This window comes from Petromyzon marinus, chromosome 13 (genome assembly GCF_048934315.1).
Source record: "Petromyzon marinus isolate PM22_M1 ecotype Great Lakes invasive population chromosome 13, UKy_Petmar_22M1.pri1.0, whole genome shotgun sequence".
Taxonomy (NCBI): Eukaryota; Metazoa; Chordata; class Hyperoartia; order Petromyzontiformes; family Petromyzontidae; genus Petromyzon; species Petromyzon marinus.
The window spans coordinates 9319886-9333542 of NC_133679.1; the positions used below are offsets into that span (position 1 = coordinate 9319886).

At 39.5% G+C, this 13657-nt stretch overlaps 2 protein-coding genes across 2 annotated transcripts in view; both read right to left on the minus strand.

Moving 5' to 3' along the window:
* Positions 1-13657, minus strand: part of LOC142924428 (uncharacterized) — a 357538-nt gene that overhangs the window by 251511 nt on the left and 92370 nt on the right. The window lies entirely within an intron of this gene.
* LOC116941975 (A disintegrin and metalloproteinase with thrombospondin motifs 7) overlaps positions 1-13657 on the minus strand; it is an 89003-nt gene that overhangs the window by 37439 nt on the left and 37907 nt on the right. The window contains exons 17-18 of the mRNA XM_032953411.2: positions 8689-8815; positions 483-696 (exon numbers count right to left, since the gene is read on the minus strand). Coding sequence (XP_032809302.2) covers positions 483-696; positions 8689-8815 — 341 coding nt within the window. The remainder of the gene's footprint in view (positions 1-482; positions 697-8688; positions 8816-13657) is intronic.

Here is a 13657-nt window from a genome sequence, read left to right on the forward strand (position 1 = left end):
CGTCGTGAGAATTTTTATTGTTCTATATATATTTTATTATTTTTTTGTTTCCCTTCAACGTGACTTTACCGAAAGAGCTAAGAATATAAATACGTGAGCTGTTGACCCACATGCAACCTTATTTGCTCACCATCGGCAACATTCCACCACATGGGTTATCAACAACAAAAAATACTGCTACTTAGATCTTTGTTGCTGTTCTGTTACAGCTCCGATGTTTTCATGTTGCACCTTGTTTGGCATGATGTCCAACATTATGCTCCACCTGCTGGGTGCTTCTTCAGAAACAGAATTGAGTTCTGAGCACGTGGACCGAAATGTCAAAACACCCTGCTGAACAACATGCGGTAAAAGTCAAAAACAAATCGCAGAGCTACCAACGCAAATGCTTGAAAGTAAATAAACAGGGTGGCAAGGGAGCAGAGGCTGTGGATGGCTGCTCCCGCAGTGATTGAATGCCATTGCGGGTTTCCCGTTCTGACCTCAGTCCAGTTGCCGACCACCCATCGCGAGGGACACGGCACGTGCTGGTTGCAGGAGCTCTGCAGCTTGGGCTTGGGCAGATGTTGGCACTCGGAGTTGGGGAGAGCCTTCTGTGCATCCGGCCCGATGCTGCGCAAGCACAGGACTGTGCGATGCGCCGTGCCATTACGTCCACACGTGGCGGAGCACTTCTGCCAGTCTCCTGCCCACCACCTGATGAAATGAGGGAGGAGGAGAGGGCACCGACTCAATTTGCGGTTGCTAAAGCATTGCTAAGACTACGAAATGTCCTGGTTTGGCCTGATCAGTCCTGTTTTTGAAAGGCTGTTCCAATGTCTCATGAAGTATTCGTGATGTTCTGGACTTTTGTCCTGGTTTAATACTCTTTGGACTCATGCTCGACTCATGAAATGGGCAAAGGGCGGGGATAGCTGAGTATTGGGTGTGGATCGCAGAGGACACAGGAGTAGATAGGGCCTATAAGCCGCGGGGAGGTTAATATCAGAAAGAGAAAGACATTGTTGCAATAATAGAGGTTATTACTACAGTTGTATGTATGCTGTACACACATCACAGTATGATGAGATTTATTCAGTAAACATCAGCTGTATGAGACCTTACATATATGCCTAGTTTACAACACATGTATGGGTCAAATAAAAAGCAGACTACTATAACAAACGCAGACATGGTGGTTCAGTGGTTCATTCACTGTGCTTTGCATATGGTGATCTAAATTCAATTCCTGGCCGTGGTTAACGAAGTGGTTAGTGATACTGGGACACGTGCTGGACTCTTTTACCAATCCCGTTTACCAATCAGCACTCACCAGCGTAGTGCAGAATGGTAAACAAAAACCCTCCCATAACTGACAGTATGGGAGGCCTTCACCCAGCAGTGGACCGACAGGACTATAAATTAGTATTATTTGTTTCGAGGAAGGATATAGGTATATTTAAAAAAAAAGATGTAAGTAAAATTTTGGAAGAGCCTCTGATTTTGATTTATGTTCAACATGAAGCATTGACTACCATAAACAGCATGGATAGGTTAGCTGTCACATTAATTAAGCGATTCATGGTTTCATATATTGCCATGGTTTCTTGTATCTAATAAAAAAATTACCACTGAAGTCATCGGTGACACCAATGATAGCGAGTCTTACATTGAGACGTTTGCATCATTGTAAGTACAGCGTAAGCAACCTATGAACGTTTGAATACAGAGGGTGTATAAATATTTTAAACATTATTCTTGACCAAATAGAGAAAACTTGCGGCAGCATTGTGCACAGGACTCTATCATCCATCTCCCCCTTTTTTTTAATAATTAAGGAAGGCTCAAGATCTAAAATGTCCCACGAGCGAATTTTGTCCATATCATTCAATATTTTTTTAATCAATAAATATTTTCTAACAAACGTACGCATGCAGGTGTGTCGTGGGATTTTTTTCCACCCATCTAAAAGGCTAGACAAAAGACAAAATAATTGCTCCATTTTATTGAGTGGATGTGTGTAGATTGAGCTCTGGTACATGGCCTTCTGCCAGAATGTGTGATGTGTTGTGCCATATTTGACTACTGTCAAATACAGCTGGCAACACGTGTGCCTTTCTGTTTAGATAGAAAAATAACAAACTGAGCTTCATAACATAATTTTTCAAAATGATGGCAAAACTGTATGGTGATGTTTATTTAAAAAAATACACCATATGTCTTGAGGTGGACATAAGATGGCAATGGTGAATGTCACCCTGTCGTATCTGCAGTTTATTCCTACAAAGCCAAACACTCAGTAATAGGATTGGCCAAATATCTCAATGTAGCAGGACCCTCATGATTATTAGTGTTTGAGACTCAATGATGCTTTTCCAGGCAAACAATTGACATTATACATACAATTTCAGAACTGTTCAATAGTTACAGTATATGCATGCAATTTATAAGTTGGGTATGTTATACTCACTTAAATATACAGTATTGTCCTGTAATACGTGCGGAAGTAATATATTTAGGTTAAACAGCATAATGGAAAGAATCTGCAAAACTCACAAGGACCCATTATTATCCCACTTAAGTTTTTTATCACGAGTTGTGACTGTTTTTCAGGAGGGTCTTGCCAAGATTTCACATTTGGTGCGATGCTTGTTCGTATATTTCTAATTTAATAATTTGTAACAAAATTATTGCATGGCAGGCCAATCCTAAACACACGATTCACTCTCTTAAATTGCATTACTTTTTTGCTTGTCCTGACCTCCACACACTTTGGCAGGCGACAGAGATTTGCTAATAGGGAAGCTTGCTTGTTTTAAAATATAGTCTAAATAAAAAGCATATCGATCACTCTTTTGGAATAATGCATAATATATATTTTAGTCCATCAGACCACAGGTCTTCCACACATATTTTATTCAGCAGCATTTAATAAAACAAGTTAAATTCTTATTCTTAGTTTTTTCGGTAAAGTCACGTTGAAGAGAAACAACAAAATAACAAAATATATATAAAACAATAAAAAATTCTCACGACGTTTCGACCATAACTCAAACGGTCGAAACGTCGTGAGAATTTTTTTTTTATTGTTTTATATATATTTTGTTATTTTGTTGTTTCTCTTCAACGTGACTTTACCGAAAAAACTAAGAATATGAATTACTGCAGTCACGAAAGCTTTAAATCAAAAAAAGTTAAATTCTAGCGCGGTTTTGATCGCCTAGGTGTCGTCAGCAGACGAGTTTGTTGATCCAGAGTATTGAAAGCAGGACATGATATAATTATACTCTCTGGTTCTTTCGGTAAAGTCACGTAGATAGAAAAATATTACAATCGAAAACACGACGTTTCGGTCGCAACACAAGCGTCCGTCTTCAGGTGAGAAAATTATCTGCTGTTGTGTGCGACCGAAACGTCGTGTTTTCATTTGTTATTTTTTCTATCTACGTGACTTTACCTAAAGAACCAGAGAGTATGGACTCCTGCAGTCACGAAAGCTTCAAATCAAGACGTAATATAATTGTTTAAACAAATTCTGCTGGTTACATAAACATCCCAATCATGATGGAATAAATGTTTATTTCATTTCAATGTGGAGATACGACGTGAAGTCTATTTTTGTATTTCGTTTGAAACAAAATCTTTTGATGTGGATATTTGACTTTCACATAACTCCTTCCTCGATTGAAGTTGTGTATAGTTTGTAGCAGTTCTGATTTTATGTGCGCAGATAAAATATGTCCAATGCCTTCGGGTTTTTTTAAATTTCTGAACCAAAAGTGTTCTCTTTAAATGTTCTTCATCTCAGGGATAATAGTGGTAGGCAACAGGCTACAAGCATTTCCCAGCTTCGCAATCTTGCACTTTAGAAAGTAATATTTTAGTAATTATTTATTGTATGCAGATTTTATGCTAAGTTAAGCCTGCGTGTATTTGAACTCTCAGGCATGAGCTGCTCAAGCATTGTATGCCTTAACATCGCATTTCCATTTTTGAATAATTAATTCTTGCACAATGGGACTTTCACAATAAATCTGTGATATTTAAGTTCATGTTGTGTGACTTGAATATATTTCTAAATTATAATAATTTTTTGTGATTGTAGGAAGTAGAAACGTATCATTTTGTGTCTACAGTATTTACAAAGTTTTATTTGCTAAAGATTGTCTGTTACTATTCTGATTATGTATTACTGCTACAGAGATAAATACTTCCTTTATCTGATTTGACACGGGACACTCCAGATATATCCTATTATTTGCATTTATTCATACAAATTACTAATTTTATCCTCACGGTAAAACGTGCATATGGATAACAGGTATGAGGATAAAGGTGCAGTCCTGACATTACTTGCCAATGCTGGCAGACAGATCTCCACTCGAAGGAGTTCTAGAGAGCCCCTCTAAAGGGTAATTTTTGCCTATCCTTCCATGCTGCTCAGATGTACGCACGCAGTACCCCACCATACGCGACCACCTCCGTTGTCCCCTTCTTAGCCATGACGTTTCGTGCCCAAGCCCACTCACGTTCCTCAACAATCACTGTATTTCTAACTTGTGCATGTGTTGCTCTCTTCATCTCTCAGTGGAATTCCAATCATGTACCTTTCGGAATTCTGTTACACAATTTTCTCAGCTTTCTTTTACAACATCCATTTTTTTCTGAGCCACGTCATAGCAGGTAGCACGCACTGTTTCCTTTCTTCCTTCTTGAGATACATTCGTAGGTTGCTTTACATTAAGTTAACTTTTTCCAAAGGATACCCCCCCTCCCAAATTTGACATGGGGTCGTCTTACCATAGTATTATTATTACATGTACGTTTCACACAATCTATTAACGCCTACATTACAACAGATGGTGTACACTGATGAGGTCTCTCAGTTCAGCATTGCTGAGCAGAAATGGCATACATTTTTGAATCAACAAACCTTTACCATCTGTCACCACAGTGCTGAAGTTATTATTCTGGCATTGTTGTCTGAATACAGCGCCTGATCTGCCATTAATGTGCAAACCCATGTTGTAATTTCCTAACGGAATTTATACTTAACAGATCTAGCAATTCATCATTGGGGTAATTGCACCTGTTTTCACTCGCAAGTCAGTATTGAAATCAGCCAAGAATGCAGCTGTGGTGCAATTGATTACAGCAGGAAGCAATCTTAAAATAATCCCTTTAGAAGATTACGTGCAATTTTTTTACTTTACGATTTTTGCCATGTCCCCCAGTTTTATACCAATTGTGCTGTTTGTGTCATGTAATGAGACAACGATTTTCATTCAGATATTTTGCAGAGCAATGCGATTCTTCGTGAGAGAATGGGACACAGATGCAGGAATCACAGAGCTACCTGTGAGATTCCTTCAAGTGACCTCTGGTCCACAATATAGAAGGCAGCACATTCCCACTGGCGCTGCACGTTCAAGCAGTCATCATCGCTCTTGAGTTTCTGCTCCTCCCTCAAAACTCACTTTTTTTCTCTAGCTCACCCCACGAGCCCTTAATCTCCCCTTAATAACCACTATCGCTCCGGCTCCCTCTTCATCACCTCTCTACATGGTGACCACTCATTCTCCATCCATTAATCGATTCATCATCTTTGCTCTCATCAATTTTACTTTTACCTAATTCACACATCACAGATTTGTCCATTACTTCCTCTCATATATTGTATTCACCTCATCTCCACTGTTACATTCATTTTGTACAATTCTTGATTCTATGTAAAGCGCCTTATTTAAGGTACTATATAAATTTCGTTCAGATAAGATGAGATAAATGTTCTTCGCATAACGGTCAAATCGATATTTAATTCTCACAGCTGAATTTAGCCAAATTAAACACTCACAAAAACTGTAATGTGTTGAATTTTGTTGCTGTTGCAGTAATTGGTGTTCAGGCTGACACCATCAACTTACTGCACTTGAAAACCCGGTTTAATCAAGGTAGCTGCCTGGATTTAAACCCAGGATCTCAGCGGTACTGGCTCAGTGGTCTGACCTCTTGAGACATTCAGCCACTTCATTATATTTAATCCAAACCCATCACTCACTAGCTTGCACTGATTGCCAGCCACTGGGTATAACATAATATACATTCTATGCAAATATGCAGACAATTCAAATGCGAAAACATTGCTTTTGTACGAATGTCTATTTTTTTGTCGTACATATATAGCCAGTTGTACACTGTATATGATAATAATCACATAGGCATGCAACAATATGCAGCGCTGTGGTGGCAAGGGTTGGGGGAACCACACAAATGTACGGAAACTTCCGTCCTGTTGCCATAGAGATGCCATACCCTCGCTCGCCAGGAGAAGGCGGTACAGCGATGAGCAGACTTAAATCATCTGTCCCATCTGTATGGGATATCGTGTTGCCCTTTCTGCGTGCTCCAGTTGTATCCCACAGGTATACACACGCAGTAATTTGCTAGAAACATCTTAAATCAATATGCCCAGTCACGCTTTGCAGATTGTGCAGCATTGTGCGATGGAGTTTGTGCGAACGAGTCTAAATAAAAAAAAAATATATATTAAACGTGATTTATAATGTGAAAGATTGTGTTTTATTCGATGAATCGATGCATGTTTACGCACCTAGTTGTATTTTTTTATTATTTCAAAATAAGTTTGCTAGAACGTTTTTTTTTTCCTGAACACATTCCCACCGGAAAAGTAATTTTCCACCAGCAAACCCTACGGATGATGTTTTAAAATCAATACTAATTATATTTCACGATTGCAACATAGTTCTCATGTATTAAAAGAGCCCATGCGTTATTGATTACCTGCATATTAATAATGTATGAGGTACCCATGCTCACTATAGAGTCGAACAAGAGCTCTCACGTACATGGAGCAAACAGGGCCTCGGGCTATGTCAATGACAACATTATGCCTCGTCCATTAAAGTACATTTCCTCGGTTAACATTATAGTTTTTTTTGAATTTGTATTACATTTGTTTACCCAAGAAAACCTCAATCCTACCGGATTTCACTGTAGAGAGTGATTCTAACTGTGTAGACGCTATGGAGATCCAATCAAATAATGTGGGTATCGCTTGAACTTCACCAAATGTGTAAGTGCATTCTAATATCTCCTTCCACAGATGGCCATACTCCAACACGGATTCATGGATACTTCTGCTTATGAAATTATTTTAACGAACAATTTGGAATAAAATTGGCAAATGAATGAAACACTAAAATAAAAAAAATGGAAGAGGGCCCAATGCTGGGCACAATATGCCATTGTGCTGACATTAATTTTTGGCATCCAATTAATGAAGCTTAATCATTTACATTTTGCGTGGTCATATGGCACCATCGAACACTACAATGAACAATGCAGGCAGATCTCGCTTAGCACGATCCCTTAGAATGCTGATGCGTTACAGCGCTCTTTGTGCTGGAGACATTTTTTTTACAAAAAATATAACAAAATAAAAACATATATAAAACGATCATATACAGGCTTTTTGGGTTATATCGCGTACATTTATAAATGTGTTGTTAAACCCGTCACCACCTGACACAGCCGATTAGTAAGGTTTGTCACGTAAACAAAATGTGCCAATTCGTCACTAGTACAGCACACCGGTGTGTTGGAGAGCCAAGCCACATTTACAATCTGAGTACGACGTTTCGCCGGTAATTACAACTAGCTTCATCAGGCAACATCCAGATTTGTCTGGCTGTCGCCTGATGAAGCTAGTAACAAATTGGCATGTTCTGTTTACGTGACAAACCTTACTAATTGGCTGTGTCAGGTGGTGGCAGGTTTAACGACACATTTATATATTTACACGATCTAACCCAAAAAACCTCTTATGGATGATATTGCTCACGAAAGCCTACGACCTTAAACTGATTTATAAAACGCTTCAGAGCGAGAACACGTCACTCAGGCAAAGGAAATGTACCCCACCGCCATCATTCCGCACAGCTAATGAGAGCGATGTATACTGAGCCAATCAGATCACACCCCTGTTGCGAAATGATGGCACAGCCACCGCGCTTGGCAGTGTGTGCACACAACGAGGTCCCAATGTGCACAATATTTTCCAAATTCCCAGCATAGACAACTTTAAATGTACACATGGTCCGACCGCTGTCTTGAATTACCAGCACGTGCTCATTGTGGTGAGGACAAGCATGGCGGGGTTAATACCACAGAGAATACCACACGTGCTTTGTCTCATCCACACTGCATTTGTCCACCACACCGCAGGTTTCATTACACGTCTCTCCACGCTCTGCTCAACATTGGAATTCCCTCTCATCGCCAATATGTTACTTTGCTCAATTAAAGTAATATCTCGCTCAAACAAGCATTGAGGCGGTGCTCATCTGCTCTATACAGTCAAAGGTGGAAATGTCTCATTCTTATTGCGGGGGCAAGTCCATCCAACGGACAACTGCTGACTTCGCCACACAAAGTGGTATTCATTTTTAACCCGGATTTGAACTGGCAACCTTCTGATTGCGAGCCGCGCACACTACTCAGCCATCTTTTGCACCTTCAACACGATCAGGAGTGTTGTTTATTGCTGCCCACTTTGGCATGTTCGGCCTTTGGGCCTGTGCTTAGCAACTGTGATTCATGAAAAAAAAGCTAGCTAGCTAGCTGGCTATATAAATAGCCGCTTGCCATACAGGAGGGCTGACAGGGGGGAGTGCACGAAGAAATGCTCACCGGGAGGGGCAGTCCTGCTCGTTGCACGCACGTTGGCGATCGTCCGGTCGTGTTGTGGAATTGCAGAATTTCTCCTCCACGATGCCAGCCGTCCTCTCTAGGCAGCTCACTGTCTGCCGCTGCACACCTGGTGGGACAGACACGCACGCGCTCAAGCGCACGCTGGCCTGGTCAACGAACGACATGTAGCGGGTATGCTGTCTTCAATTATGTAATCATATCAGTCACATTCAGTGTCATCATCTTCATCACGAATTACATAATCATCATGATCATCATCATCCATAACATTCATATCAATCATTAGGGCCCCTGTAGTTTTGTGGTGACCAGCCCATCTACATGTAAGTTACTGCAGGTCACTGCCCGCGATTTGTCAATGTCAGCCAGTTCTGCATGAGACTCAATACATAAATGTTCTGTAAAGCTTACGAGTTATACACCTAGCTGGCACCTTCATGATATTTTCGTGTTATAAGAATGGAGTGAATGACAAATATACTTATTATCCCCACCATCATCATATCAATCACCACTCGTCATCTCCATCGCATCCACCACACGTGATCTCCATCACCATCTGCTACCCATCTTATCCATCACCATCCACTCATCACCCGTCTATGGTTTCTTTGTAACATAGCTTGCGCTAGAAGGACCCAAGTACCCCCCAAAAAAGTAATGCGATAGTCTTGTATGAAACTATTCATCAAACTGGCAAGCACTATGCTATCTTGTACACAGTTTAGAAAAAAATTGCAACGTGGCAACACATCAATCCTACCATTTTTATGTATTTCATACACATTGCATAAAATTACACTTTAGTTTCCCCAATTAAAATAACAAACACCAAAATGGTAAAAAAAAATTGAGTTATATAGTTATTTCTACAAATCGATCATTTTCCAGAAGCTGTACAATCTTTGCCGTAAAGGTTAGTGAAATGAATTTAATTGCAAAAAACTTACAGCGCTGTCAGAAAACATGGTAATGTAATTAAAATGTTGAGAGGTAAGCTTTTTGGTGGAATTGCCTGTTGGATTTAGAGGAGTTTGATGGACACTGCTTTCATTTGCTTTCTTTGACACACTTCACACATGCAATAGAAATCTGGCCTGGGGAGAGATGACACTTTTTTTCTATATTTACACATTAGAAAGTGCCCTTTATGACAAAACACATATTTTACAGGACACTGATCTGTGTTCAAAACCATGCAAGCCATCCAAAGGTCATTACCACATTTCGATATCATTATTGAACAATTAACTGTTGCTTATTGATATGAATACAATTCAAAAACAGGTCCCTGCAGGGTGGGCTGGTAGGACAAGTCTCTGCGCTGTCTATTGCTGATTTTACACCCAACAGCACGAGATTTCACTTCGTTAAAGTATTGAAAGGGGACGGACGGACACATTAATCTATTGCAGGCTGGTACACTCAGTTTACAACTTCGTTCCTACCAGTATAAATGCCTCCATGTCAACACATTCTCAGTTGGCACTGTATAGCAGCAAGAGCTCAAGTCAATACCAATCATTATTTTATTCTGCCCTTGATCAATGTTGCTAAATTAAGGCCTCCCGATGACGTCGGTGTTGTTTGACCATACTTCACCATTATGGGTCACTACTGGTTGGTGAAGAGGGAGATATGATGACTGGTACAGCTATCCCTTTGCACAGATATTGTGGTCTGGAATCAAACTCAGGTCTCTGGGCTGAGTTTATAGTGCAGTGTGCTAACCATTGCATCACCACTCCACCCCAGGATTTCAAGTATTTGTGTAAATGTTTTGTATTAATTAGTTCTTATTCATTGTTATGTGCAGTCCAGGACTGATTGTGAATATTGAAGACAAATTGTATCTCTCAGGGGTGTAATTATTCTTGTGACTTTTCAAGATTTAGGGTCACATTTCCATTCCAGATTATTGTTTTTACATTGTAGTGAATGTAGTTGCCTTTAGTGGATGCAGGGGTCATGTGAATCCATTACATATATTCAAGTTGTAATCTTAAGAATTGATAACAGTTTGAGAATCGATTAATCGTTACACCATTAGTATCTCTAGCCATGTCATCTAATTGAAAATATTACCCATATAATATATTTATGATAAATAGGAGAACAAACTGCAAGATAGTTTACGTAAAATCTTATCGTTACAAGTTCATGCTAAATCCTTTCCAGGCGAATTGAAATACTTCAAACTGCCCGGTTAAACCGCCATCTGGAATAGATTTAAAAATATATATTTCTTGGGTTTATCTGCAAGCTTCTACATTCCATCCGCATGTCCAGTAAAGCTCATGCATTATTTTCAGATACAACTCAAGAGCTTGCCAGTTGACGACAGACTCTTGCAGAAACACAAGTACAAAATGATGCTTGCAAATTCACTGCAAAGCTGAGGTCATTTGTACATTAAAACCATTGAGTCAAATCATATGCAGGACAGTTTTGTTAGTATAATTTTTTTTTATTCTTGTTATTATTTCCAAAGTCAAGTGTAATGATTTTCTATATTTTATTGTTGCATAAGTCCATGATTGTGGTATGCATAAGTGCATCATTGTGGTATGATTGTGGTATGTAAAAACAATAACTTGATAAAATAAAATAACACAATAATATTCTCACGACGTTTCGGCCACAACACAAGCGGCCTTCATCAGGTGAAGGGACGGGACTGTCTGGAGGACAGTCTCGTGAGAATATTATTGTGTTATTTTATTTTATCAATTTATTTTTTTATTCTCATTCTACATGACTTTACCGAAAGAACCAAAGAAGATGAATCCTTGCAGTCACGAAAGCTTTAAATCGAAATAATAACTTATTTGCAGCCCTTTGTCAATAACATTCTGGGTTAAGCCTTGCCCATGCCGTGTTAATAATGGGCGTTGTTTGACCATACATAACCGGGCTGGCCAGTGCATGTTGATGAAAATATTGGCCCAGGACCAGTTCACTCGCCATCAATGTTAAATGTGGGCAAGAATCAAACTCAAGTATCCGGGGTTCGTAGTGCAGTGTGGTAACGAATGCGCCGCTGCTCTATCCCTTCAATGAAAATGTATCGTCGCACTCAGGAACGTGTCATATTTTTTGTACAGATTAAAAATCTGGCAAGTAGAGGGTTATATTTTACAAGTTACGTGTTTGCATTTGGTACATTTTCTTTCTCAGGATCTGTCTGATGGTGCTTTGTTATGACATGAGGTTTAGGAATGTACATTGCCTTACCTTGTCTAGCCAAGGCATCTAGAGTTTAATTAAGAGTGGGGCAAAAGGCTCTTTGAGTGCTTGAGGCAATTTCAAGAGTGGGAGGAGTGGAGTGGAGGTTTGGGGGGGGTCTTTGAAGTATGGATTCGTGGAGAGTGAACCAGACCCGTGTGGTGGGTTTCAGTACATTCCACTCGTGTCCAGCAGCTACGCTGGTAATTTAGTTTGTACACCTGTGCCTTTGTCACCTGCCTATGGCTGTGCATGGTATGCTTGGATAAAATATTGCCCTTGTGGAAACTGACGCGTCTGCATTCTAAACCTGAGAGTAATCAACGGTGGGTGATCAAAACCGCGACTCGTGAGTTTGCATGTGGCTCTCGGTGAGTTTGATATAGACACGCTGGTAATTCTAACTTCAATACATCTTTATTTCAAACAGGAAGAAAAAAACCCTGCGGCAGTAGCAGTGAAGCTAGCCATGAGCCACTCCTCGAGTGCTTCCGCAGATTTCTAAAGCAGCCCGGGACACTAGCCCTCTGGCTGTGTAGTTAGAAATGAGAACGCCTGGGGCGTACCCAGATTTCTAAATTAAAAACTCCACAGCCATGTGCAAAGTCTTGTGTGTCTTGCGGCTCTTGGCGATATGAAGATGTTGTTGGTATGTGGATTATAGGATCGAGAAGTTAGACCACCTCTGGTACATACATTGATGTGTAAAAACAAAACTAATTGCGTGGGGAAAACTACATTAAATTTGAATTTTGATTTAAAGCTTTCGTGACTGCAGGGATTCATATTCTCGGTTCTTTCGGTAAAGTCACGTAGAAGGGAAACAATAAAATAATAAAAATATAAAACAATAAAATTCTCACGACGTTTCGACTACAACACAACCAATCATCATCAGGTGTGACTTTACCGAAAGAACCAAGAATATTAACTTTGAAGTTAACCAGTATAACCCATATATTCGTTAACTTGAGTATAAACTCGAGCTTACAAGTTTAAATATTAATCTGAATAGCTAACTGTGGTTCATAAGAATTAACACATTCTTTCATACAATTATTACAGTTGGATTATGTTTTTTTTAACATGAAGTTCATATGTAATTTAGATACATTTTCCATTGGTTTTACATATTTGCCTCTGTCATTTTAATGCTTTTCACATGGCATCAATTGGCAAACGTTGTAGGAGTAATGTGCAAAAATGGGAGCTTTTGGCTTGCTTCCTGAAATGTAAATGCTCTATTAAACTTTAAAATAACATAGGTCAAAAGTTAACGGTACTTAAAAGTGCAGTGATTCAACGTTTTGTGCATATGCATGTTCATAAAATAGTGCTCGCCTTACCGCTTCATACACAATTCAAGCGGTGATGGTTCAAACCCAGCGGCCTCTTGTCTGAACTTTTATTTGTATTCAAACGTGCTTTTGCACAGCCACAAAAATGGGGAGAAGGCTCTTATATTAATTGCTACTCAGCAGACTTGACAGGGTTTTACCGATTCAGGAATGTGTTTCAGCGATCGGGTTCAGAAACAGGATTCTACAAAAAAAACAGATGGTGGTGAATGATTTTACACCTTATGCAACTTAAAATGAAGCAGTTGGTATTTTACAACTCCAATATATTCGCTCTTTATATTTTTTATTTAATAATGAAGATATTTTTGCCAAGTTGGCCCAGGTGAATGAAAGTCTGCTCTTGATTTGGCATCTGCCTTGCC